Here is a 26,510-nt window from a genome sequence, read left to right on the forward strand (position 1 = left end):
TTGGCAGGAAATGGTCCCTTCCCTGCTGGTGGCAACTTCAGGGTGGGGGCTGGAGGGGCGGGAAGTCATCCCCCAGGGGACCTGGGACCTCTGCCTCCGCAGCAGCAAACCCCACTGGCTGGCACCTTAGCCAGGCTTTAGCTCCCGGCTGGGCTCCTGGGCCGCCTCTGCTCTCCTCCTGGGCCCAGGGCTGGGGTGTCCCTGGGCCCCAGCACTCGGCCTCAGGGAGACCTCACCTCTAGGCCACATTTAATGCACTCCTCCCCCTGGTGGGGAGCCCTTCCTCAACCTTACCAGACTCCTGGTGCCGGGCTCAGCCCGCCTCTCCTGCACACCCCTGGAAACAGGGCCTCACCCCTTCTGCTAGGGCCTCCGCAACAATGCCGCCTCCCACAGGAAGCAAGTCCTGGTGCTCAGTATCCACCCAAGGCACTCCAACCCCAGGGGCAGGTCCCCCGAGTCCCACCTCGACTAGCAAGGTTCCCACTAGGGTGTTCCCGATGACCACTCAATCAGGGATGCGATGATCTTCTGGCTGTGGGAGGTTTCAAAATTAAACATCAAAAATAAAATAAGGGCTGGGGCTGGGGCCGAGCGGCAGAGCACTTGCCTTGCACGTGTGAGGCCCTGGGTTCGATCCTCAGCACCACATAAAGGTAAATGAATAAAAATTATTATAATTTTGTGGCCATAAAAATATTATAATTAAAAAAATAATAAAATAAAATTACCTGTAATGTTACTATTCCTAGAGCAGAGCTAGGGTACAGACATGGCTCCCCATGACTACTGTGATGTTTACTGTGCCTAAGACACAGTACTGACTGTGCCACACCTCCCTCTGGGTGAACGGCCATTGATCACCTGCACTTCATCCCTGTGCCCAGCTGGCCACTCCCTCCTGTCCAGGGCAGACCCCCAAGTGCTTTGATAATAACTAACCTTTATGGAGCTCTGGAGAAACTCATCAAATTCTCTTGACGACTGTCACTGTGTGAGACCGCTTGGGGAAACTAAGGCTCAGAGAGGACAAGTAACTTTCCTGAGACTGCACAGCCAGTGAGGACCAGAGTAGAAATTTGAACCACCAGGTAGCAGAAGTGCAGTCTCTACTTTTCCACATGGCTGCGCACAGCATCTCCTCCTTCCAGCTAGGATGCTCCTTCCTCCCTCCCTTCCTTCCTTCTCACATTCATTCATTTTTTAAATTTTTATTTATTTTGGGGGGGAGTACTGGGGGTTGAACTCAAGGGCACTAGAGCACTGATCCACACCCCAGCCCTAGTTTGAATTTTAGAGACAGGGTCTCACTGAGTTGCTAGCGCCTTGCTGTTGCTGAGGTTGGCTTTGAACTCTAGATCCTCCTGACTCAGCCTCCCGAGCTGCTGCTGGGATTACAGGCGTGTGACACGGCGGTGGGCTCATTCATTTATCATGTCACTTGATGCTCCTGAGCTCTGGTTCAGTGTCAGGTGCAGGCTGACGTGGACCCCCATGTCTCCTCCTGGGTCAGCCACACTTTTAGGACTCTGCCCCAAGATTTTGAATTCCATTTATTACAAAAGACTGGGTTCACCGCATCGTATTATGAACAGCTCCTGCCAGACCACCAAGGCAGCCCAGTGGGGACCCCAGCAACCTTCCGCAGACAGGCTCCACCCTGCGTAAATCCTGGATGCTGAGGTCACCTGGACTGGGCCTTGAGCAGTCCTGTGTTTACAAAACCAATGGCCCACGCAGTCCTGGACGTGCATATGACATACGTGAGGCAGGAGTCCCTTCCCCAGGCGTCCTGTGAGGCCGTGGAGAGAGGGACGGTCCGTGGCGGGAGCCGCGTCTATACCCACGGCACACACAGGCAGCTGTGCCCCTTCATGTGGCTGGTCAGCCTGGGGGTCTGTGGCTTCCAGCCAGTTCTGCCCAGCCCTGGGAGGTTCTAGGCCACCTGGATCTGCAGGTCCTCGTCCTCATCTAGGTCACTGGCTCCATCCCCGGCCTCCTCGGTGCCAAAGCGGGTGCTGCGGATCTTCCCGAAGAGGGGTGCGTTCTGCTGCTGCCTGCGGAGCCTGCGGCGGGCAGAGGGTGACGGGTCAGCAGGAGTCCGCCACCTCCTGATAACGTGGCTGCAGCCTCCCCAGGCCCTGACAGCGGCCAGCACCTTGTGTGACCTCCGCTCTGCCCCTGGTGGGGACTCAGGGAGGAGCTACTGTCAGCTTAATTATAGACAAGGAAACTGGGCCCAAAGACACTGAGTGACCGTCCCCAGTCACAGGGAAGGGCGGCCGTGGGGCTGGGCTCTGGGGAGGGGGCTTGGAGAGGTAAGGACCTGGTGGAGGTCACACTGCAGGGCCAGGGTCCCAGGCCAGCCTCCAAGAGCAGAAGGAGCCAGGTTTGGAGGTGGGGGAGGGAGGGGGATCTGAGCCCCTCACCTTCCCAAGGTCAGCGGGAAGGTGCTCAGCCCTAGGTCCTCCTGTCAAAATTCCTGAAGCCAAAAACGTGGAGGCCAACTTGGCCTCTAACAAGAGCCAAGGGAGGAAACGCCCGCCCCGCCCGGCGGCTTCCTGGAAGGCATGAATTATTAACAGGCGGGGAGGGGCCGGCGCTCCATTACCGCGCAGTGATTTGTGAGCTGTCCCCGGACATTAAAGCATAAAAAGTAGGCAGCTAAAACGAGGCAGCGGTGCAGGGTGGCCCTGCCCGGCCCCAGGGAGGCGCCCGCCTGTTGTGAGAGTTTATGGCCCCGAAGAATGTGGCTGAGACTGCCGGAAGCCCTGGACTAGGCGGCCTTTGGAGGGCTGTGCGCGGCGTGGGACAGGCAGAGCCTGCCCACGTTGGGCTTGACCCTTGGCGGGACCCTGCACGACACCAAGGGCATCATCATTTCAGGAAGCTGGGGAAACTGAGGCTCAGTCAGCCACAGCACAGTGCTGTCCAGAGCCTGGACTCTCAGCCATGAGACCTGAGCGCACGGCCTCACATAATACATGCTCAATAAATATGGGCTGCTGATGACGGGGTGACCCTGCAGGGCCACCCGCCATCTGCGTGGCTGTGCAAGGGCTTTCTCTCTTGGGCCTTAGTTTCCTCCTCTGCCTGCCCCCTAGAAAAAAAGACCCCGCCCCTCTTTTCTCTCTCAGAAAGAACAGGCTGCTCCTGGCACAGTATCTCACCGGCAGCGGGGGTAGTCATGGTGGTAGTAACAGCAGCAGTTACATCAGCATTGATGGCGCCAGGCGCTTCCATAAGCATGAATCAGCCCACTGAATTCTCCCCATGGCCACGAGGTGAGAACTATTCTCAGCCCCATTTTACAGTTGGGGAAACTGAGACAGAGACGTTAAGCGACCTAAGATCACCCAAAGCCTCAGCACACAGCATGGACCTTCCACCACCCAGGCAGCCTGGCTGCAGGTAGGAGAAGGCAGGTGACGGCCTGACCAGTGCTGGGCACAGGGAGGGATGCGGGTCAGTCCTGTGGCCCTGGCTTCCCAGCTGTGGGAATGGGGAGGGCAGGCCCTGAACTTCTCCACCATCTCCTGGCATTAGGGGAAGTGCAGGGAGAAGGTGTGACTCTCGGAGGGCAGAGCGTGCCTCTGTCAGAGACCCTCGTGTCACCGCAGGGGCTGATGGTCCTGCTGGCACTGACGGTCTCGCCTGATATTAGGGCAGGGCCTCTGTATTCCCTCAGATCCCTGCTGGCCTGGAGTCACCCCAGCCCTGGGACGGAGGGGTCTTCTTGTTCTGTCCACGATGCCCAGCCTGCTGGCCCTCCCAGGGCTCTGCTCCTCAGGCCTGACCTCTCTGGCCAGGCTTCCTGCCCTTGCTCCCGCCCACAGCCTGCGGATCCAGGCCTCCAGCTGCTGTGGCTTCCTGCACCCCCCTAGGCTTCCTGGCCCTGGCCCTTCCGGCCTGGAAGGGACAGGATTTGGGCCCCAGGACCCTTCCTTCCCCGTCCCTGCTCTGGCTCTGGGGGGGCTCCAGGCCTGGCAGGTTTCCCTGAGCCACACCTGGGCCGTGGCCCCTACCCACGCAGAGGCCCCTGTGGCCTACCTGGACTGCAGGTGCTCCAGCTGCACCTGAAGGTTCTCGCTCTGCTCCGTCTGCTCGTCCAGGGACCGCTGCAGTTTGCGCGCCTGGTTGTGGGCCTCGTCCAGCTGCGGGGTGAGCAGGGACCAGAGCCCAGGGGTCACTGTGGGCGAGGACAGCCAGGCCAGACACTCCTCCCCTCCACTGTGGGGCCCTGTTTGCTCCTAAGGTGTGGCCCGAGGTGCTGTCTGTCACTCCTGTGCCCTCCCAAATCCACTCATCCTCCAGTGTCCCCAGCCACTGGTCCACCCACCTGTCCCCTCAGCCTGCATGGAATGCCCACGCCCTTACCATCGCAAACCTAATCAGCACGCTCCACCGGCCTAAGTCCTGTGCCTACCTCCCGACACCCCTCACCCCCACGAGCCCTCCCTCCTTCCCTCTGTCCACTCATTCTTCTGCCCATGGATGTGGTCAGCTGTCCAGCTATCTGACCACAGTCTATGAGTCCAGGAGCTGTCTGTCTGTACACCTGGAATTCACTGATCCTTCCCCCAGTGTCAGCTGCTGTCTGAGCCCCTGTTCACCCTCCCTTCTCCTCCTCCCATCCACCTGTTCGTCCCCCCAGGGCACCCTCCTGGTCCTCCATTCTGCTTCCCACGTGCCGCCCACCCCGGGCCTGTCCACCACTCACCTGCCATTGCCTGGGTCTTTCTCGCCCCACCCTCCTGGCCCCGTCCCGCCTGTCCATGCATCCACCTGTCACTCCCTACCCACCTGGCCAGCCCCAAGGGCCCCAGCACTGTGCACAGCAGGCCCCGAAGTCCCACTCCTCCTGGGGACCCACAGCTGCTCGGCCGAGGTACTCACCTCATCCTCGGCCTGGGCCAGCTCCTTCTTGAGCTCCTCCACCCGCAGCCGCAGCTTCTTCACCTCGGCCTCGTGCTGCTCCACCCGCCGGTTGGCGTGCGCCAGCTCTGCCACCTTCTCCTGAAACTGCTTCTTCAGCTTGCCGTGCACGTGCTTCAGGTCGGCCAGCTCCTGGGGGTGGGGGCGGGGACAGGGAGGACCCAGTGTCACTGGGCACTGGGCCAGGGAGTCCTGGGGGTCAGCGTCTCCTCTTCCTGCTGCCAACACATGGGCATTATGGTCTGGAGAGCAGTGGAGGTGCCATCTCGGGAGGCCTGGAGGCTCGGGAGATGAGGCCAGGAAGGAGAAGGCTGGGCTGTGGAGGACCCGGCTCCCCTTTAGACGAGGAACTGAGATGCCCCGGGGATGCCCAGCAGATGCTGGAGCCACAGGGCAGGATTTCTCAGGAGGGACCGAGGCATTTACAAACCTGGGTCTGAGGGTGCCTGAAGCTAGGGAGAGGGCGTCTGAGGAAAAGAGGTCACAGGTGGGAGTGCCCGGAAGAGGAGGACCAGCCAGGAAAGGTGCCCAGCCCTCAGCGCTGGAATCTGTTTTCCCTTCTGCAAACGGCATCATCCTTTCTCTCTGCCAACCTGAGCCTGGTTCCTGTCTCCGTCATTTCTCGCTTCCTTGGGCGCAGCAACGGCCTCCCCGGGCCCTCCACCCAGCACAGTGGGCATTAGGAAGGGCAGCCTGCCCACACCTGCCTCCTGCTTTATTTACTTACTAATGTTCTGTGGTCCTGGGGATTGAACCCGGGGTGCTCTACCACTGAGCTACATTCCCATCCCTTTTTTATTTTGAGGCAGTCTTGCCAAGTTGCTCAGGCTGGCCTCAAACTCCTGATCCTCCTGCCTCAGCCTCCAGAGTCACTGGGATTACAGGTATAAGCCACTGTGCCCAGCTCACCTCCTGCCTCATGTACCTTGGACCCCTTGCTCACCCCCTCCAGCGGTGCTGCCCTAATCATTCTCATTATTCTCCAGTTCTCTCCTCCCCCCACCAAGTCAGCTTACCAGTTAACCTCTGCTCTTCTTTAAGACTCAGCTCAAACCTCACTGACTGCGGGGAGCTTTTCCAGGACCCTGGGCCTAAGCTAGGTTCCTGGGTATCCCCTCTTCTTGCCACAGCTCTGGAGCTGTGACCGGTACGAGCATATGTGAAAGTGAGAATGATGCCTGCATCTCCTGAGCTACCAGCTCCGGGAGGGGCAGAGAGGTCAGCCACACCGGTCTGCTCACTGCTAAGTCCCCAGCACCTAAGAAAGTGCTTAACACATGCAGCTACTATGTATGGGACTGACCCATAGTAGGTGCTCAATAAATGTGGCTGCTATACCAAGTGGTCTAGCATACAGGGGGTACTCAATAAATGCAGCTATAGGTTGAGCTTCTCTCATCCAAAATACTTTGGACCAAAAGTGTTTCATATTTCAGATTTTGGAATCTTTATATGTATGCAATGAGGTATTTTGGGGATGGGACCTAAGCCTAAAGATGAATTTTATTTTATTTTATGTTTTGGTACTAGGTATTGAACTTTGGGGTGCTTTACCACTGAGCGACCTCCCTATCTCTTTTAATTTTTAAATTTTGAGACAAGGTCTCCCTAAGTTGCTGAGTCTGGTCTTGAACTTGGGATCCTCCTTCCTCTGCCTCCTGAGTTGCTGAGTTTACACGTGCGCACCACCACATACAGCTTGCACATGAAATTAATTTGTGTTTCTTCTATATCTCATACCTCACTCACAGAGGCTGAACATAATTTTACACAATATTCTGATGGACCTGTGTTTTGACTGGGACCCATCAAGTCAGGGGTGGACTTTGCTCCACGCTGGTGGGCCTTTCAGATTTCAGGTTTGTGGATTAGGGACGCTCAACCTGTACAGTGGGGGTTCTGGATGGGCACCTTGTTCTTCTCGAAGAGCGCCGCCTGGCTGGCCCGCAGGTCGCAGTCCAGGGCGCTGGCTGTTTGTCGCCGCCGCCGGGCCAGGGCCTCCTCCAGGTCGCTGACCTGAGCGCGCAGCTTCTTGTTCTCCCGCTCCAGGCCCAGCTTCTCCGTCTCCAGCCGCTCCCGCCGGCCCCACTCGGCCGCATTCTCGGCCTGCAGACGCTCCATCTGCGACAGCAGGGACGGAGTGAGCCCCTGGGGGAGGGGGCTGGAGGCCCCCACCACCCCCAGCCGGTTTGGGCTGCAGGAAGTCAGATCCAGCTGCAGCCGCTATATTAAGCCGAGCGCCTTCCACGTGCGCAGGATGTGGGGCGCTTCTGGTCTTTGTGAAGCCGTTGGGGGGATCCCTGCAGACTGGGGGATCCTGGGGGCGTGGCTGACCCCCCCCCCAGGGCAGGCCTGGCTGGGCGCTTCCCCGTGACTGCCGATGGGGGGGCCCCTCACCTCGCCCCGCAGCTCAGCCATCTTCCGGTCCATGCTGGAGCGCGCGCCCAGCTCGTCCTCCAGGTCCTCGGACATGCGGCCCAGCTCGTCCTGGTGCGCCTCCTTCAGGATGCTGAGCTGCAAGGACACCGCCCAGCCTGTTTACAAGAAAACCGCGGGATCCATCCCTAACAGGCCTGGGGAGGTGCTCAGCAGAGAGCCTTAGCCGTGCCCCGTGGGGACAGGTGTCCAGACAGGCCCTGACTCTGCCATTTCCACTGTCGCCCGCTTCCTGCCCCTTGCCATGGAGCCCCCCAGGGTTCACTTCTCCAGGACAGGGCCCCAGCGGGAGCTTTGAAGAGGGCCAAATTCCAAAGGATGCCCCCGCAACACCAAAACCCCCTTTGATGGCTCCCAGGGGGTACTTGGGACAAATCCAACTCCTGTGATCTCAGGTGTCCTGCACAATGGGAGTCTCTCCGCTTTCCTCAGCCTCTTTTCCCACCGCTGTCCCCTTGATTACTCGAAGTCACCGAGTTCCTGCCTATCACGCAGCCTCTGCATGTGTCCCTGGCACACTCTGAGGTATTTAGCAGGATTGGCTCTTTTTATCCTCAGGCCAGAGCCTAAAGGCCCCCACCCTGAGGAGGCCTCTCCTGGCCACCCGGCCTAGTGGCCCACTGGAATTGCAAGTTGAGGGGACAGGCAACACGTCCATCTTCTGCCTGTGTCCCTGCGTGGCCTAGGTACAGCAACCCTCAGCATGCACTGATCTAAACACGGGTGCATCAGAATCCCTTGGGGTGCTTTTAAAATACTACCATTCCCTGCTGGCCACCAGTGGGACCCGGCACACTGCTGCTCCACGTGAGCTTGGCAATGAGACTTAATCACGCCTCGCGAAAGGCCCCAGATTCAAGAGAGAGAATTTCTGCTAAACTGTGTATTTGTGTTTCACTCACATTTCTTCAAATGATTACTCTTCACAAGTTGAGGAATTAATGAGGTAGGGTTCTGGACTCAAGCCCTTAAGATGATGGATGATTCAGGAAGGAAGGGAGGGGTCTGCTTCTTGGACTTTTAGGAGCTTCCCTAAGAGGTTCTAAGGGAAGACCAGACTCCTCCAGGGCACAGCCTCAGGTTGTGCAGTGTCCCAGGTCCTCCAACCTCTGGGAACCCAGTGGATCCAGCCTGGCTTTCCCTGGCTGGCTGTGCCCCCTGGTGGCCACTGAGGTCTGCACAGGAGGCAGAAGTGGCAGCCCAGCCTTTCCTGAGACCCCTAATTGCAGTGGTCACTCCCTTCTATGGAGCCTCAGTTTCCTCCTCTGAAATATGGGGATGTGAGGACCAGTTCCCTCGACTGCCACGAGATCCAGCACACACCAGGCACCCAAGGAACATCACACTCCATTCCTTCACCCTTCGTCCTGTGAGATCTGGACCACTTTGTGGCCTCACCTCTCACTACTCTCCAGCCACAGTGGCCTTCTCTGTGTCCTTCACTCTCTAGGCTTGTTCTGGCCACAGGACGTTTGAATTTGCTGTGAACAGCTGCTCCCATCCCTTCTGAAGGATGGCTTCTTCTAACCCCTTTAGGTCTGGCCTCAAATGTCACCTTAGAGAGGCCCTTCCTGGCCCGCCACTCCTGTGTCTCATGACATTATGTGTCTGGTTATTGCCGCCTCCCTGCCCCTGGCTTCCACAGGTGACCTCCTGAAGGTACCCTGATACCCAGAACCACTGAGGAATGAATTCTATTCTGTCTCCCATCCCAACTCCCAAGATTCAACAGCGTGTTTCTGCCACCTCCAGGAAGACCCGCTGTCCCCAACTCACCTGCTTGAGCATCTCCTGCTTGGTCTTGCTCAGCTCCTCATACTTGATCTTCCACTGGCTCAGCTCCCCCTCCAGCTTCTCAATGTTCCTGCTCAGGGCCATCTTATCCCTGGGGAAGGAACAGGAAGGGGCAGGCAGACACCTGTATTTCAATTTCAGTTAGGACATTGCGGGGTGGTGGGCAGCGCTGGGGATTGAACCCAGGGCCTTGTGCATGGGAGGCAAGAGCTCTAACATTGAGCTACCTCCATTACCATTAGGTGGATTTTCATTTGTTTGGTATTTTTGGCTTAAACAGCAGCAATTTATTGTCTCTCAGATTTGGAGTCTGGAAGTCCAAGGTCACATGCTGGCAGGGGTGGTCCTATCTCGGGCTGTGAGAAGGCACCTGTTTCAGGCCCCTCTCCTAGCTTTTGGTGGTTTTCTTGGCCAAAGAGGCAATGACCTCTGCAGAAGCATCACCACAGCCTTCACCCTTACAAAGGCGTTTAGTTCTTCTACCCACTGTGGAGCTGGCGGCCAAACCCAGGGCCTTGTGCAGGCTACACAGCTCTCTATCACTCTCTCCCGGACCAGAACACACGCTCCACAGAGGCAGGGACTTGTCTTATTTATGGCCATGTGGTCAGGACTGAGCACAGCGACCAGTCCAGAGCAGATGTGAGATGTATTATTAGGATGAATCAAGAAAAACCTGCTGTGGGTCCTCCAAAACCCGAGGCTCGTGCCTGAACAGCACCTGCACCCTAGCGGCTCTCAGGTGCCGTCACACTGACTTTCCTTCTGGCCCAGCCCCCAGTCCCTGCCTGACCCACACTCACTCTCGCTCCTTGAGCAGCACCTTCTGGGACTCGTCCAGCCGCAGGCGCAGGGCGGTCAGCTTGGAGGTGTCCTCCTCGGTGCTGGCGGTGTCCTCCCAGGGTAGCCGGCTGCGCTCCTGGCGGCTGGAGCTGCCCCGAGGGCCCCCAGACCCCAGGCTGCGAGCCTCCCAGCAGCCCTCGGGCTCCTCTGGTCTGTTCTTCAGGAGGGTCTCCACCAGCTCCAGGTCCTGTGGGGACCAAGGTGGGGGCTACAGCAGTGGCCACTGAACCCCGGGCCTGGAGGCCTTTCTCCTGGCCTCTCCAGACCCTGGTCTGGGATCAGCGTGGAAGTCACGCAGTGTCTCTGGGCCCCGGTTTCCTCTCCTGCAGCCTTGAGTCTCTGGGAAGAGGGACACCCTTCACCTCCTGGAACTGCAGGCAGACACCAAGGTGTCCTGTATCCTGGGAGAGTCCCCAGGAAAGGTGCTGTGTTTCCTGGTCACTGGACACACACAGACGTACAATGGCACCGGTCAGAACCAACGCTGAGGCTCAGGTTCCTCCCGGGGCTTAGGAAGATCCCCTCAGAGGAGTCCCAGCTCTCCAGTCCTATTTTTTAGGGGCAGACGCTGAGGCACACGGAGGACAGTGGCTCTGGGGAGTCCCCAAGGGGTGATCTTTTACTCCTCCTGGATCTCAGATTATCGTGAGTGGGGTGCCCTGGATGTCACCCGGCCCCAATCCCCTTTTTCACAAATTGTGAAACAGGGAGGGAAGGGACTTGTTCTGTATCACAGGACACAGAAGTGGCTGTCAAGAATGTAAGCTCAGACTGCAGACCCAGGGCTCTCCTCCCCAGGTCCCCACAGCCTCCTAACTATGATCATAACCAGAATGAGTATTAGGCAGGAGCAGCACTGTGAGGCCCTGAAAGGAACTGGAACCTCTCCAAACACCAGGGGAGAGGTGCCTCCGTCACCAGAGGTGGCAGTGCCCACTCTAGCCCACAGAGAGAGGGCTGGGCCCAGACAAGGGGCTGCCAAGATGCTCATCTGGAAAGGGGCTGTCTGGGTCTGGAAGTGGGGAGCAGAACCAGGACCCTGCCTCAGGTGGCCTTCTGGAAAAGGCCTGCTGACCCAGCGGCTCTGACCATTCATGCTCCAGCCATACTGACTGTCAGCATCTGGAGCCACATGGCCTGGGTTCAAACCCACTCTAATCACCAGCTTGGACCTTGGTTCTGACCCTTCTGTGCCCTGGGTCCTTAGAAGGACTGCAGGGATAGACTAAGTAATGTGCACTCAGTGCTTAGCAGGCAGAGGCACTGGGCATAGGCATTGGGCCAGGGGGCAGTTGTTGCCATTCCCCAAACCCCCCAGGCCCTCTCAGCCTCTGACCTTTGCAGTTTCGGTGCCGTCTGGTTCTGTTGACTTCTCAGGTGTGGGACTAGAGGGACCAATAGAACCTGGGATTCTCTCCCCTGAGGATCAACGGAAGGAGGTGATCCAGAGCCCAACCTGCAGACCACCCCCACCACCCAGGTGGCCTGGCCCTCACCATCTCCTTTTGGAGCCCTGCAGCCCTGACTTCTGGCTAGGTCCATCAGCCTTACTCACTTCTAGACCCAGGCAAAAGGCTGGCACCTCCTCTCAAACCGGGCCTCCACGCACCTGGCTGCCCTGGGGCCTCTCCGACCCGACGTCGCGCACCGGCTCATGCTCCCGCTCGGGATCCGGCTCTGGGTCTTCGTGTGTCTTGTCCGCGGCGCCTCGGGAGCCCCGCAGCAGCGCCAGCTCGCGGCCCCGCGCCTCACACTCTCCCTGCGCTTCTTGGCGCTCGCGCCGCGCACCTGCCAGCTCCTTGGTGAGCACGTCCAGGCGCTGGCGCAGCTGGCGCACCTCCTCGCGCGCGCGGTTGCGCTCTGCGCGGACCTTGCTCCACTTCTCGCGCCAGTTGGCCGTGCAGTCCGACCACCAGCGCATGGTCTTCTCCATCTGCGCCGCTCGGGCGCGCGCCTCCTCAAGCTCCCGCAAGCGCAGCTCCTCGCGGCTCTCCCAGTCCCCGTCGGCCAGCAGCGTGGACGGCGGTGGCAAGGGCAGCGCGGGCGGCGGCCCCGGCGAGGGCGTGCCGCTGGGTGGCGTGGGGGGCAGCGAGTCGATCGGCCCCATGCGCTCGGGCGACGGACTGCCCAGGATGGTCAGCAGGCTGCCCTTGGATAGCTGCGGGGACTCGGCCAGTCGGGGACTTGGCCCGTGGCTCATGGCGCGGCCGGGGGGGGGGGGGGGTGCTGGGCTCGAATTTGTGGCCGGGTTCAGAAGCGGCGGGGGGGACGCCTGGCGTTACCACTGTGCATGATGGTCACGGCGACCCACTGCCTGCCAGGCCATCAGGTAGAGATGCCTCCTCGTATCTGAGGGAGAAGGCAACCATCATTAGGCTGTGACCATCGTAGGTCCATAAGATGGGCCACAGCGGCTGGACTGGCGTGGGCGCAGCCCGGGCAGAGGCGGGAGGAGGGAGGTGTGTTCCAGGGCAACCAGTGAGAGAGGCAGGCCTAGCGAGCAAGGGCCTGCAGATGCACCCCGAGTCCCTTCCCGCAGCAGCTCAGCTGATTTGAAACCTGGATTTGCTGTCCTTGACCTCCCTGGTGACATCTCACACTGAATGGCTTGTAAGACCGGCCCACCTTCACACACCCTGGGCAACTCCTCAGAGCTATCACCTCCTCTGGCTACCCCTCAGGCCAGGCCCATCAGCCCTGCCCCGTCTCCCTCACCACACTAACGCCTTCTGGACCATTTACCCGAGTCTGCTCCCCACCTCATCCCAGGCTGCCAGTCTGCTAAGGACAGGGGCTGGGTCCTGGCCACTGTTGTAGTTCAAGCACCATAGCAATGACCGTTTGTATAGGGCTGATGCCCAGGGCTATCTGTGAATTACCTCCTGTGTTCCTCTCAGACTTGAGGTGAAAGTCATGGCCATTACCATGTCTATGAATTCAGATCCAAACACCAGTGCAGAGTTGTTGAATAAAGGCACTGGCTGGCGACAGTGATGGAAACAACTTTAGACCAGGGGGTTCTGGGGTGGCTTCTCCACTGGAGCTGCCCTTTCTGACCTCCTCATGGTGGCAAACACCTCTGTATCTCACCCAGCCTCCCGCTTTGCCCAGCACTGGCTCTGCAATTCATGGACACAACACCCTCCTTTTGGTACCAGTAATTTAACTCAGGGACACTTAAACACTGAACAACATCCCAGCCCTTTTTTATATTTTATTTAGAGACAGGGTCTCGCTGAGTTGCTTAGGGCCTTGCTAAGTTGCTGAGGCTGGCTTTGAACTCGCGATCCTCCTGCCTCAGCCTCCTGAGCCTCTGGGATTATAGGTGCGCGCCACTGCCTGCTAATATCCTCCTTTTAAATAAATGAGATGCCTGTCCTTCTGTGTCCCTAACATGCCTTACTACATCAGTCTTTCAGGCTAGTCATACTTGCCCCTAAGACCTGCCCTTGTGGTGGGACTCCACATCAAACTGTGTGGACTCTGGGCCTCCACCTCCTTCCAGTCTCCAGCCTTCAATGTTGGCGGTGTATCTACTGTGAATGGGAAGCTGACAGCATTGTGCCCCGCCCCCCCCCAGCCTGAGAGGACATGGGAGGTCTCCTTCCTTGGGTCCAAGGCCCGTCCCCGCCTACCCCACCCTGCTAATGCTGTCCTCTCTGGGGCCTTCTCCCTGCTGCAGTCCATCCTGGCACTCCCCCCCTCCCTGCCCTCTCTTCTCCCTTTTAAGGCCACACAGAGTAGCCCACACTTGCTGTCCTCCCTCCATCCACTCCCTGGCCTCTCATGGGCCACCCCACTGTGTCACCATGTCCTCTCTAGCTCCTGGCACACCAGCGCTCCTCTTGCTTGCATGGCTCTTCCAGGACGCTGTCCTCCCTCCCCTCTGGCTGCTCCTCTCAGCCCAGCTGGTCAGTTCCCAGGGGTGCCCCTCAGTGCTGCTGCCACCCAGCAGCCTGGGCCCTTCTCCTGCGGCCGGTGCCTGGCCATCTCCCTCATACTTTGACTCCTTCAAATGCACTGTCCACAGCAATACTGGAGTGGCTGTTTAACGACCCAAGCCTGGCGCTCATGCCCCCTCGCTCATTACCAAAAGCCAGAACCCCTCTCCCGCTTCAATCCCAGGCTCACTCCGCCCCCAGGCCTCCAGCTCCAGCAGGTCTTCAGTGGCAAAGGAGCCACGGCCCACGGAGCCCCTGAGCGTCATCTGCACCACCCTGTCTTCTAACCGGGCTCACGCTCCATGGTCCTGATCTCTCCCTTGCAAAACCCAACAGCCCCTTCCCATTCTTTCCCCAGGCAAATGCTGGCCTGGATGCTGCTCTGCCACTCTGCCTGCTCCTGCCTTCGACAGCACAGCCAGGCGTCCCAGGTCTTGCACCACCACTTTAAATCTCTGGCTTTTGTGTCGTGGCTCCTCAGGGACCCTACTACGTACCTCTAGTCCTCTGGCTGTTTGTTTATTATTTCACCCGACAGGTACTCTAGGCCCAGCTCTGCCACCAACCTCTGGGTCTTTCTAGGCCTCGGTTTCCCTCCTTGTACAATGGAAGAGGAGTAAGGAAGCAAAGTCCTACTCCCCCCACGGCTGGCAGTACTGGGGCTTTCACCTGGGCCTTGCACACGCTAGGCTAGTCCTCTTCCACTGAGCCCTGGCCCTTTATTTTTAAAACTTTGAGACAGGATCTCACTAAGTTGCCCAGGTTGATCTTGAACTTGTGATTCTCCTGCCTCAGCCTCCTGTAGCTGGGATTGCAGCAGTGCCACCATGCCTGGCTGGAGCTCGGCACTTCTTCATGAGGTTGCTTCAGATTTATCTGGACAGTTGAAATGCAGCTGCCTGGCCCTAGTGCCCAGACAATGATGCTCAAGAGGTGTGAGCCTGGGAATTTTAGGAGTCCCAAGTTTGGGACATTTTAGTATTTTATGTGGTGCTACCTTCTCACCACCCAGTTTCATACACACAAACACTTGTCCTGAGCCAACCCCACCTGTGCAGCCACACAGACCCAGGCCCCAGTTCCAGAGGGATCCCTAGCAGGCCAAGTGCCCTTGTAGATCAGGGTCTTTGCCTGTACAATGGGGTAGCTGGCCTTGAGGCCCACTGGTGCCCAGACATCTGTGCACACACAGACATCTCTGCAGACACACATGCAATCCCATGCACATAATCACACCAGCAAAACACAACGAGACTGACCCACGTGCACACACAACTACATGGTCCACAGATAAGCTCACCTGTAGACTCAGACTCACCTGCAGACACACATCATGTCAGCCTACCCACAGGACACACAAAGATGTCCTCATCCCTAGAAGCGGACACACAAACTCACATGCCTCCTCTCCCCATCTTCCTGGCCCAACTCCACATGGAGAAGTTCTTGGAAAAGAAAAACAATGTGTGCGTCTGCGGAGAGGGGGAGGGGTGGCGGAAACCCAGTGGCAGTCCCACAGCCCTCCCGCTGGTGCTGGCCCAGCCTGTCTGCTGGGCCCTTCCTGTAGCCCCTAAGGTAGCCATGTGGCAGGGAGGGGCACTGCCACATCCTCTGCCTCTGAAGTTGCCAGGTCTGGCGTGGGGCTTGGCCAGGACCCGGGTGCTGATTCCTTCCAGGAACCCCAAGCCCAAGGCGCAGGGGCAGGGCAGGCGCCACCCAGACCCCTAATGGCTTCCAGGCACCCACGCAAGAGGTGGGGGTGGGGGCTCCAGTCAGTCCTTGTTCCCCTTCCCAGCTGCCTGGCAGGGTTCCTCCTGGGGGCTGGAGCAGCGGGAGCGGGGAGACTGGGGGACAAGCCTCCTTCCTTTCCCCTACAGGGCCTGGAGGGGTGTGTGAATGCGTGTGGGGATGGGTGGGGGTAGAGGTCCGCAGGTTGGTTTATGGAGAAGCCCACCCCACTGGCACAGCAGAAATCCTGCACGTGTGCGTAGACCCAAGGGTAGCCAGACCTGCCCAGCAATGCCACCCCCTCCACAACAGCCTTGGAGACTCCCTGAGGGGGCAGATGCAGCTGAGGCACAGGGAACAGCTGTACAGGTAGGCTCCAGCGGTGACCCCCTCCCCACCACCTCACCTTCCCCTTCCCACCACAAGGCTCAGTGCACGGGGAGCTCCTATGTGTGGGTGGCGGGTTGATTCCCTCAGGGTGTCACCACCTCCAAGGAGCAGGTCAGGGTGGGCCCAGCTATCACAGGCCCTCCCCGCTCCTGCCTCCCTGGGTTTCTGTTTAGGCTACCCTGGGCATTCCGAGTGCCCCTCCCACTCTCCAAAACCCGGACCTATCCTTCCAGCTCAGTTGCCACCACCACCAGGAAATGCCTTGATGTCCCCATTCCCATCTCCCACCTGGGGGCCACAGCCCAGTAACCTCCCACAGTCAGACCTGGCCAGCTGCCCTCTCATTTTACAGCACAGGTTTCACCCACCCAGAAGGGACACTTGGGCAACCTAGAGCTTCTAGGACAGGCTCTGCATACAGCAGTTGCTTAAAGTTGGCTGAAGGGATGGAGAGCAGGAAGGTGAACCATGATCTTGTATTCCATTAGTGGGCAGTGGATCTGGTTGGGAATCCCAGCCCACTGTTGTGTTCACTGCCTGTCCCACGACAGAAGCAAGAAGGTTTGAATCCAACATTCACTACAGGCTACAGCCTCAGCAGCCCTGCCCCCAGAAAAAGACCAGGATCCTCTTGTTCTCAGATCTGTCTGGAATGTCTCTCCCTCCTTTCTCCATCAGCAAACTCCTGCAGAGCATTCAAAACCCCAGCATCTACTCCCTTAGGAAGCCATCCTTAATCTCTGTGCGCAGAGTGTTAGTGCCTCCAAGCACTAGGTGCCTCCCTGGGTTTCAGTCATGGCCACACTGTGAAGTCCATGAGAGTATGTGGTCTTGCAGAGCCCAGCTACCTGGGCTGATGGATAGAAGAGGGACCATGCTACTGTTAGGATCCCCTTGTGACCAGGGACAGTGTGGAAGGGTTGAGCCATCTTGAAAATCTGAAGTCGGTTTTCAGCCAGGCTCTAAGACAGGTAGGTGTCTGAACCTGTTTGTGACCAAGGTCAGAATCAGAGGTGATCTCCAGGCCACTCAGGGTCTGGCATCTTGCCCAAGGAAGCGTGACAACTTTGTGTTTTGTCCTTAATATGTATGGGTAGGTCTCTCCATATCCACTGAATTGTGAGCAATGCTAAGACCTGGACTGCGGCCAGCTGACGGGATGGGGGGCCCAGAAGCACTGACTGATCCTCCCAAACTCAAAACCCCCTGTGTCCTCCCAGAACCTTTCAGGTAGGGCTGTGGGGCAAGCCCAGGGCTACAGGCCTGGCTGCGGGCAGGGAGCAGAGCCCAGCAGGAAACCACAGAGAACAGCCTGATTGGATAAGTGTAGGGCCCATGGCTGGTCAGGCCGCAGGCTGTGGGCACCTGTCCCTCTGACCTGCTGCCTACACTCCAGCCACTGGACCTCCAGAGGAGAACTGGGAGGCCAGAAAGCTGGTCTCCAGGCTGGAACTGAGCCCAGCAGTGGGCACCCTGGCTGTTCCCAGCTGTCCCCCATCTCAGACTGAAGAGCCACAACGATATCCTAGATGACAGAATGGAACTCCTTTCTTTACAGATGGGGCAACCGAGGTCCGGAAGGACAGCTATGTGTCCCCACACATCGTGTACCCGCAGCAAAGCCAGGACAGGGAGCTGGGTACTGGGATTGGTTGCCTTCTCTCCTGGGTCATGACCACCTTAAGGGGACAATGCTTCTGGGAGCACCTATAAAATGGAGTCCTCGGGTACCAGTGGACAAGTCCCTGGCCTCTCATGGCCTCAGTTTACCTACCTACAGGGTAGAGAAAGACATTAATAAGATTCCTAAAAAGATCTAACCAAGAGGCGGGCAGGAGCGTGCTAAACGGAACCAGTCCAACCCCCACCATCGCTATGGAGAGTGGGGTGGACAGGGTTACTATCCCCACTTAAGGCAGGCAAACCGCAGCCCCGGGTGAAGAACGGGCTTGTCTCGATCAACGCCGGTACCCCGGGAACGGTGGGGCGACTGAGGCCCCGTCCCTTCCCTTCGCAGTAAGCCGTGGCTCCACCTGCTCCAACTCCTTCCAGAAGTTAGTTTCCAGCTTCCCCAGTCGCCTTGGTCCTCACTTCGCCGCCCGCTTTGCTATCGCCCGGGTCCTGTGCGCCCCCCAGCGCCCCCTAGCGGCGGCCCGCGGGTCTCCGGCCGGCGCGGGGCGGCCCCACTCATCTCACCGAAGGGCCCCCATTGGCCACCTCCGCGAGTCTGGGCGGGGCTTCGCGCCCCGATTGGCCAGTGCCGCCTGTCCATCCCGCATTCGCCATGGTGACCACGTTGGGTCCCCCGGGAGAGTTCCACATTCCGCCCCCGCCCGCCGCCCCCTCCCGCCGGCCGGGCCCCCGCCCGCGACATTCCGAGGGCGGCCCCCTCCCCCACTGCCCCTCCTCGCCAAAGGCCCGGAGCCCAGGGAGGTGGGGGAGTCCCCCGGGGGAGGGGGCCAGAAAGTTCTGCTCTGAGTTTGGGGGCTGCTGCGGGCGCCCCCATGCTCCCCTCTCCTCCAGTCCGCCCCCAACTTAACTCCTTCCCTCCCACGGGAGGTTCGCGCCCTGAGCGTGTTCCCGCGCCGCGGTGGCTTCCCGCGTCCCACCCCGCGGTCCCCGCTCACCTCGGGCCGGGCCGGCGCTGGCTCCGGACGTGGGCCCGCCGCGTCTGGGTGGAGCGGGCACGGGGCTGGCCGCGGCCGTCGCCGGGAGGGCCGAGGGAGGGCCGCCGAGTCTCCTCCTCCCTCCCGGGGGGGAGGCGAAGGGGGGGTGGCGGGGACCCCGGCGGGAGCGCCCGCCGTGGCCTGGCTGCGACCCCGGCCCGCGGAGTCACTGGGTTGGGGGACTCCAGCCTGACTGCAGGCCAGGGGCGAGGGGAGCGGGGCGCGGGCCGCGGCGGCGGGCCCTGGTGGAGAGCGGCAGGACCCCGACGAGGCCCCACCCTCGCGTGGGGGCTGACGCTTGCGGGGACCCGAAAGCAGATCGGGGGCCACGGGGCTTCGCTTTCCCGAAGTCTCAGGTTGCCCGAGTGCCAGCGACATGCTAGGTGTCCCGGGGCAGAAGTGGGCACCGTGGTCCCCAGCTCACAGGTGGAGGAGCGGTGACTCTTGACTTTTGTTAATTGCGTTCTTTCTAGGGCCAGCGATGTAACCCAGTAGACGTGGGCCAAGGAGTCTGTGCCCTCCCTGGGGCTCAGTTTCCCTTTCAGTACAACAAAAGCGTTGACTAAATCAACCTTACACCTGTTAGGAGTAGTGGGGACCTGGCCCTACTTGTGGAGACTTCTTTAAGATATTCTATGGTGCTTGGGGGCGAAGGGACACGTGCACGACCCTTTAGGGCTTCCTCTGTCTTGGCAGTAGGGTGTCTGCTGTTTTGACAGGCAAGGGGTGTTGAGAGGATGTCTCCTGATCACATCCTGTACCCTGGAAGTCCGCTTGAAGGTGCATGTATTTTTAAAAAGAGGACCCAAAACTTACAGAGATGGAGGGAACCCCGCTGGGGTGCGTTATTACCTCGAAAAAGTAAAAATGACGATGTTTGTTTTACCCCATCACTAAAAATATGGATTGTAATCTCAACCACGCACAAGCTAGAGTGAAGAACGAAATCGAATGCTAATATTTGAAGGCCTTTTTTTCCCCTAACAAAGTTGAGTGTAAGCATCCTTCCCTTCTAACACTTTTTTTTTTTTTTTTTAGCTAGAGGATGCTTTTTTTGCAAAAATTTGAGGGCTTCCTTAAACCTGAGGATCACTCTGAATCCTTTGAAGTCCCCACCTTTCTTTTGGGAAGGTCCCAGTCACTTCCTTTACATTTGTTCTGTGTCTCTGCGGTCATCCACTGCTGGCTTCTCAGTATTGCTCCCATCTGCTTCATGAAATCCCACACTATTTTGCAAGATTTACAGTTTCACTTGTGGATTCACTTGCTGTGTATGTGTTCTGCATGGCGGCCTGCTGACAGCAGCTGATAACCAACTGGAAACAGGTTTTGTGGGAATACAAGTTTGGAGTTTGGTTAACATGCCGATTACTAATCTGCACAACATGTGGCACTGTGCTGGCCTTTGCTTCCTGTGCAGTTTGGACCTGTGAGATCTTGACATTGAGAACTCAGGACAAGGACACCCCCTTTTTAAAAAGTGTGGTACTGGGGATTAACCCAGAAGCACTCTACTACCGAGCTACACTCCCGTGCCTTTTAATTTATTTTTTGAGACAGGGTCTCACTAAATTGACTACGTTGGCCTTGAACTCAGCCTCCCGAGTTGCCTGGAATACAGGTGTGTGCTACCATGACAGGTTTTAGGGCACACAACCCACAACCTTTTTTTTTTGAGGGGGTACTGGGGATTCAACTCAGGGGCACTTAGCCACTGAGCCACATCCCCAGCCCTATTTTGTATTTTATTTAGAGGCAGGGTCTCATTGAGTTGCTTAGTGCCTCACTGTTGCTAAGTCTGGCTTTGAACTTGTGATTCTATTGTACCTGGCTTAGTTTTTTAAATTTTGAGACAGAGTTTCACTAAGTTCCTTAGAACCTCGCTAAGTTGCTGAGGCTAGATTTGAACCAGTGATCCTCCTGCCTCAGCCTCCAGAGTTGTAGGGATTATGAGCATGCACCACTGTACAGCAGGGCATGCAGCCTTTATGTTGGGGAATTGAAGCCTCAGAGAGGCTCTTGACTGGGATTTATACAGGGTCTCACAGCCAGTAAGTGACAACCTTGAGCCAAGTGCCAGGAGTTCTTTCCCAGAGTCTTTGGAGGTGGGGATAGACCAGAGAAGGTGGCGAGGCCGAGTTGGTATACATAAACTCTGCCTATAACTTCATCACGATCGGGCCCTCTGTGCAAGAGACCGTAAGGGAGATCCCTGATGGGACATTAGAGCAAGTGAGTCACACCGTGAACAAGTCAACAGGGTGAGGTGAGGTGGGCTGGGAGGAGGGGGACCCACTCACTCACAGAACCCAGATGAGTGCTGCGCAGCTCACAGAGTTACCTGGTTTCATCCACGCTGTACGCTGGGAGTTGCCACCGCCCATTCCATCAGGAGGAAGGGGAACCAGAAGCCAAGGGGTTGGCCCCAGCTCTTACCAGGACGCCTCAGAGCCCGGATCTGACTCTCAGTTTTACCACTGCCACTCCTGCTCCTAACATTGCCCCTCCAGGCACTTCCCCAAATGCAATACTGGCTTCTCCCAGGGGCTCTGGCAGAGTATCTGTCCCCAACTCAGGACGGCAGGACTTTTGTCTGAGGCAGTAGACCCCATGCTCAGCAGTTCTCTCCTACACCCAAGACCCTACTTTCAGCCACCAACACAAAGTACTTGGGCCCTTATTTACTTGGTGTTTTTCTTTAAGTCATTTCACTTTGGGGGAGTATAAGTGCATTTTAAAGGACTATTTCATATGACTAGGGAAAACAGAACTCTGTACTAGTTGCCATAAACAGAAACAAATCAGAAATCAACAGCATGCAAAGCCAACAATGTCATTCAAAGCTAGCTAGACATTTTCTCTTTGTTAGAAAGGGACATCGTTGGCACATCCTTGTTCAGAGCAGCAGTAGCCAAAAGGTGGAAACAGCCCAGGTGGCCCTCTGCAGACGCGTCTGTCGGATGAAGGAACGTGGCATATTCGTACAGTGGAATATCAAAAGAGTCGACGTTCTCGTGTGCTCACCGTGGGTGAAACTTGAGGCCGTTGTGCCTGGTGACATAGCCAGTCACAAAAGGACAAATACTGTATGAGTCCACTCGTGGGAGGTACCTAGAATAACCAAATTCATAGACAGGAAGTAGAATGGTGGTCTCCATGGGGTTGGGTGAATGGGGAGTGGGGACAGAGTTTCAGTTTGGGAAGATGGAAAGTGAATGGGGAATGGGGACAGAGTTTCAATTTGGGAAGATGGAAAGTTCTGGTGACAGCCACACATCAGTGTGACTGCACTTCATGCCACTGAACTCTATGCTTGAACATGGCTAATGTGGTGAACTTCATGTTATATATATTTTATCACAATAAATATGTAAAATCAGGTATCTTATTTTTGAGATCTAATAAAAGACAGAAGAGTGTGGGGGCGCATAAATGAGTGTTAGAAAGAGGCTACAGACAGCTAGGTGCAGTGGCGCACACCTGTAATCCCAGATGCTCGGGAGGCTGAGGCAGGAGGATCGCTAGTTCAAAGCCAGCCTCAGATACTTAGTGTGGACCTAAGCAACTCAGTGAGACCCTGTTTCTAAAACATATATATATACACACACACACACACACACACACACACACACACACATACACATATATACAAAAAATGGCTGGGGATATGGCTCAGTGGTTAAATACCACTTAGTTCAATCCCCCGTACTAAAAAAAAAAAAAAAAAAGAAAAAGAAAAAGAAAGAGGCTACTACACAGAGGCCTCTGATTGAGAAAGACTTGGAAAGTCGAGGACTTGTTCATGGTGTGACTCAGTTGCTCTAATGTCCCACTAGGGACCTCCCTTTCAGTCTCTTGCAGATCACCAGGCTGAGCAGCCCTCCACAGGGAGACTCCATTAGGGATGGCATGTAGCCCTTCATCTTGCCTGGGGGACTGGGCAGGGCACTGGCATGCCTCCCTACGCTTGGCCTCCAGGCGATTTTGTGGGGCAGCAGAGGCAGAGAAGCCTTCTGGGAGGAGGCGGGACTTGAGCCGAACCCCTCGGGTGGAGAGGAGTCTATCCAGGACTGGGGGTGTGTGTGTCATCTCCCTGGGATGGAGCAGGGAGATGGGCACCGCAAGAACTGGGTGGGAGCAAGTTGGATGGGTTAGACTGGGAAGGCAATAGGGAGCCACTACTGGCTTTTGAGCAGGAGAGTGTCTAGTAGTGAGTGCCAGCTGGGGTGTGCAGGGCCAGGTAACTGGCACTCCGGGCCGAGGCGGGGCACAGTGAGGCTCTACAAATGCAGCCTAGGACACCAATGGGCTGGCAGCGGGCAGGCCTCTTCCTGGCCCCTGAGAGTAGCTGTTCAGGCTCCCATGTAGTGTGAGAAAGCAGGACACTGGTGATTTAATCCTAGAGGTGCCAGGAGACTTCAGACGGGAAGAGCCTAGAGGTCAAGTTCTAGGTTATGGTCAGAGAAAACCAAAGTACAGTGCCTGGGGGTGTAGCTTAGTGGTAGAGAGCTTATGCTGGGTTCCCTCCTCGGTACCACAACACAACAAAGTACCAAGAAAGGCCAGGGCTGAGCAAGTCACCCAGCAGGGGTGTGGCCACGGAGTCAGGACGTGGTGCACTGGGGTTCTTGCAGTCTTTGCACTGAAGCTGGGGCTGGGGACATGGCTGCCTTCTGAGGAGCGGCTCCTCTCTCCTTCCCTGCAGAGCCACTGGGCCACCATGGAGCCTTCTGTTCCAGGGCTCATGCTAGAGGGCGAAGAGGGTGGGGCAGAGAGGAGGGAGGCTGCGGTGCCTTTCTGGTCTTTCTCTGGCTGCATCTCCATCTTCCTCTGGGCGTGGACCAGCACAGTCTGTAGCTATGATTTCCCCAGGGAGTCTGGGTGGGGACCAGGCAAGAGTCAGCACCCTATCTCCCCTAACTCTGCTGCCAGGGAGCTCTGCTGCCTGGGAGGCCGTTCCCCAAGGGTTCTGCTACTGGGTAACTTAGGGCCAGGTCGCCTTCTCTTTGGGCCTCAGGTTCCCCCTGTGAGTGAATCATAGTGGCCTGTGAAGCACATCCGGTGACTTTGCCAGGCTTGTGGTAGATAAGCCCTGCACGAACCCCCACCCACGGGGGGTACCATCATCATCTCCAGAGAAGAAACTGAGGTTTGGAGAGTTGGGGTTCTTTGTCCCAACTCACCCAGTCCGAACGGTGGTACTTGCACCCAGGCAACCAGAGCCAGCCCTGGCCTGAGGTCCCTGCCATCGCCAGTGGCCTGGATTCTCAGGTCAGGCAGGGCTCCCTCTGCCTTTTCTGCAGGTGGAGAAACTGAGGCCCAGGGAAGTAGTATGGCTCCCCCAAGGGCGCAGAGCCGAGGTGCTCTGCACAGCCAGGTGACCCAGACCTCATGCACCCCTGCAGAGGGGCAGCTGCCCCGGAAGTGCTGCGGGCCCTGGGGAGGGCTTGGCGAGGCCATGGGCCGGGAGGAAGCAGAGGCTGTTACGGGGAAAGAAGAAGTGAGGGGAGCGCTGTGCGGTGTGGGGCGTGGAGAGGTGGGAGAAGGGAGAGGCGAGGGGCGTGGGGTGCACAGAGAGGCCGCAGCAGCCTCCAGACTTCCCCTTCTTCTGCAGAAGCAGCAGGACGGCAGCGAGGCAGGGCCAAGAGGCCAGGCAGCAGCTTCCAGGTTCGTGTGTTCTCGGGGACTCTCCTCCCTCACCAGCGGCGCCCTGTCCTTGCCGGCTGCTGGATGTACCCTTGCCTAGGTGGGACTTGGGGACCTCCTAGGAGCAGCTGGGACCCATCCTCTTTCCCTTTTTGGGAGACAACTCCAAGTCTGGGGGAAAGTAGAGATCTGTTTTTAGAAGAGGCCATTTAAAATGAGAGATTAAACACTGGGTCCAAGTCCTCGTTGCCTCATGTGGCTTGGGGAAGTTACTGGACTTAGCGTTACTGGACCTCAGTTTCCCCATCTGTGAAATGGGTTAGCCTGGTTACCTGAAATGATGGGGATGAGGGACTGTCTGTCTGGTCCCCAGCATGGGACTGGCACTCCAGGATTGAAAAGATTCTTCTCCAGGCATCCTGGATTGGAGTCTGGGGACATTGTGTCTCAGGGACATGGCCCTGGGGATGGCTGGGTCACAGATTCACTGCTGAGTTCTGCTGTGGCCTTCCTTTGCTCATCTGTGAAAGGGGCTGATAAGAGCATCTCACAGGGCAGTTTTACAGAGACCACAGTTTTGCTTCTCTTCTGGTTGGGGAAGCCTAAATGGGGGCTCCAAGGTGGTGTTTTGCAGAGGTGGCTGTTTGGTTGAGGCAGGTGGGGCCCTGGGCAGGAGCTTGACTGGTTCTGCAGGCCCTGGTCCTGTGAGGAGAGGCTGGGCTTGGGGACCAGGACCAGGTCTGGGGAGAAAGGCAGGGCTTCCCAAGCCTGGACCTGGGTTAGGGCCTGGTTCCCAGGAGTGCGGATCATAGAAATGGTTGGTTGAGTCTCTCTCTCTCCCTCCCTTCCTCTCTCTCTCTCTTTCTCTCTCTCTCTCTCTCTGAAATAAGTTTCCTTGATGGTATCTTTTTACAGATGAAAAAACCTGAGGCCTAGGGAGCCAAAATTCCTCTGCCCAGCTTCCCTCCGCTGGGCACTGAGTACAGGAGCTGGTTCTCAAGTTCATGTCTTGGGAAGGCTCTGTCCTGTGTCACATGCGTCTCATTTTTCTGTTGGCCTGAATAGCTTTGTACTTGTCCAGACAGCAACTCAGTTGCCCAGCCATCTTGGGGAGGCTGCAGCGTGCAGCGGGTAGAGCGGGGACTTGGAATCGGGAGCCCTGAGTGGAGTCCCAGCTTGACCACTGGCCTGCAGCAGAACCCCAGGCCAGCGCCTCTCTCCTGGGGTTCAGCTTCCTGTTGGAACCGTCTGGGAAGTCAGGGAGAGGGATTTCTACTTCTCCAAGGGCTCCAGGCAGTAAATTTCAGGGGAGGAACCTGGATGGCCCAGGGTGTGGGTGATGTGCGTGGGGCGCCTCTGAAGGGATAGGAAGGGCACCTGGAGGCCACATGCAGAAGTGAAGATGGTGGTTTGCCCCTAGGAAAGGGGGCAGAAGCCACGGCTTCTATTTGGGGTGCTTGGGGAAGGGGTCACTTCTGCTTTGGCCTTGATTTCTCCAGGTGTGCTGTGGGGTCAGGCTCCTCCTCCGTGCCTGCCTAGGAGCAGCGTGGAAGGGCCTTGGTACCTGGCCTTAGAGGATCCAGACTCTGTGGGTCAGATCCACTTGCCTGCTGGTCCTCAGTTTTCCAGGGGTTGGCCAGGGGTCGGCCAGGGGTCTTCTATACTATTAGGTCCTCTTCTACTGAGGCCTCTGTTTTCATACCTGAAATATTTCCCATTTGTTCATTCAGTTGTTTCCCCAACCCACGTCTTTCGTCTTTTCTCTGAGGTTCTGAGAGGGCAAGTGAGTCACACAAGGTAACACAGCTAAACAAAGCCAAAGAGCCAAATAAGTGAGAACCCAGCACTCGGACTCCAAAGTCTCCATTTCTCTTTTAAAATGAGCACATATTAATAAATAGTATTAAGAAAAATGGGTGACCATTTGGGGAAAAAGTAAGATCAAATCTATTTCTCGAATTATCTCCTAAGACCAATGAGACAGGCTGAAGATTCCAATATGAAAATGAAACTATAAAATTACTAGAAGAATTGCAGGAGAATTCCTTTATAACATTGAAATAGGGAGGAGGTTTCTAGCTAGGACTCAAAATCCAGAAGCCCAAAGAGAAAGTACAGAGCTTGTAATAGA

The 26,510-nt window shown here is 57.3% G+C and overlaps 2 protein-coding genes across 2 annotated transcripts in view; one reads left to right on the forward strand and one right to left on the reverse strand.

Annotated features, from left to right (window-relative positions):
• Positions 1-1,250: 1,250 nt before the first annotated feature.
• On the reverse strand, positions 1,251-18,884 carry CCDC102A (coiled-coil domain containing 102A). The gene is made up of 9 exons (XM_081273522.1): positions 18,695-18,884; positions 11,618-12,357; positions 9,969-10,195; positions 9,148-9,256; positions 7,333-7,449; positions 6,847-7,056; positions 4,897-5,067; positions 4,051-4,154; positions 1,251-2,066 (listed from the first exon to the last, which is right to left on the reverse strand). Exons 2-9 carry the CDS (start codon positions 12,206-12,208, stop codon positions 1,937-1,939), a joined length of 1,659 nt encoding a protein of 552 aa, XP_081129648.1. The 5' UTR covers positions 12,209-12,357; positions 18,695-18,884; the 3' UTR covers positions 1,251-1,936.
• A 5,181-nt stretch (positions 18,885-24,065) lies between these two features.
• ADGRG5 (adhesion G protein-coupled receptor G5) overlaps positions 24,066-26,510 on the forward strand; it is a gene marked incomplete at its 5' end in the record, with an annotated part of 32,334 nt that continues 29,889 nt past the window's right edge. Inside the window, 4 exon segments of the mRNA XM_081274380.1 lie at positions 24,066-24,168; positions 24,171-24,269; positions 24,348-24,406; positions 24,409-24,479. Coding sequence (XP_081130506.1) covers positions 24,066-24,168; positions 24,171-24,269; positions 24,348-24,406; positions 24,409-24,479 — 332 coding nt within the window.

This window comes from Spermophilus citellus (assembly GCF_964194105.1).
Source record: "Spermophilus citellus genome assembly, chromosome: 18".
Lineage (NCBI taxonomy): Eukaryota > Metazoa > Chordata > Mammalia > Rodentia > Sciuridae > Spermophilus > Spermophilus citellus.

Bases quoted from the DNA above. Each gene is read 5' to 3' on its own strand.
- CCDC102A (XM_081273522.1), bottom strand. From the start codon at position 12,208: ATGAGCCACGGGCCAAGTCCCCGACTGGCCGAGTCCCCGCAGCTATCC. The intron at 7,450-9,147 runs GTGAGTTGGGGA...GTGTCCTTGCAG, and splicing joins AGCAGGAGATGCTCAAGCAG to CTCAGCATCCTGAAGGAGGC. The intron at 4,155-4,896 runs GTGAGTACCTCG...CTCACCCCGCAG, and splicing joins TGGCCCAGGCCGAGGATGAG to CTGGACGAGGCCCACAACCA.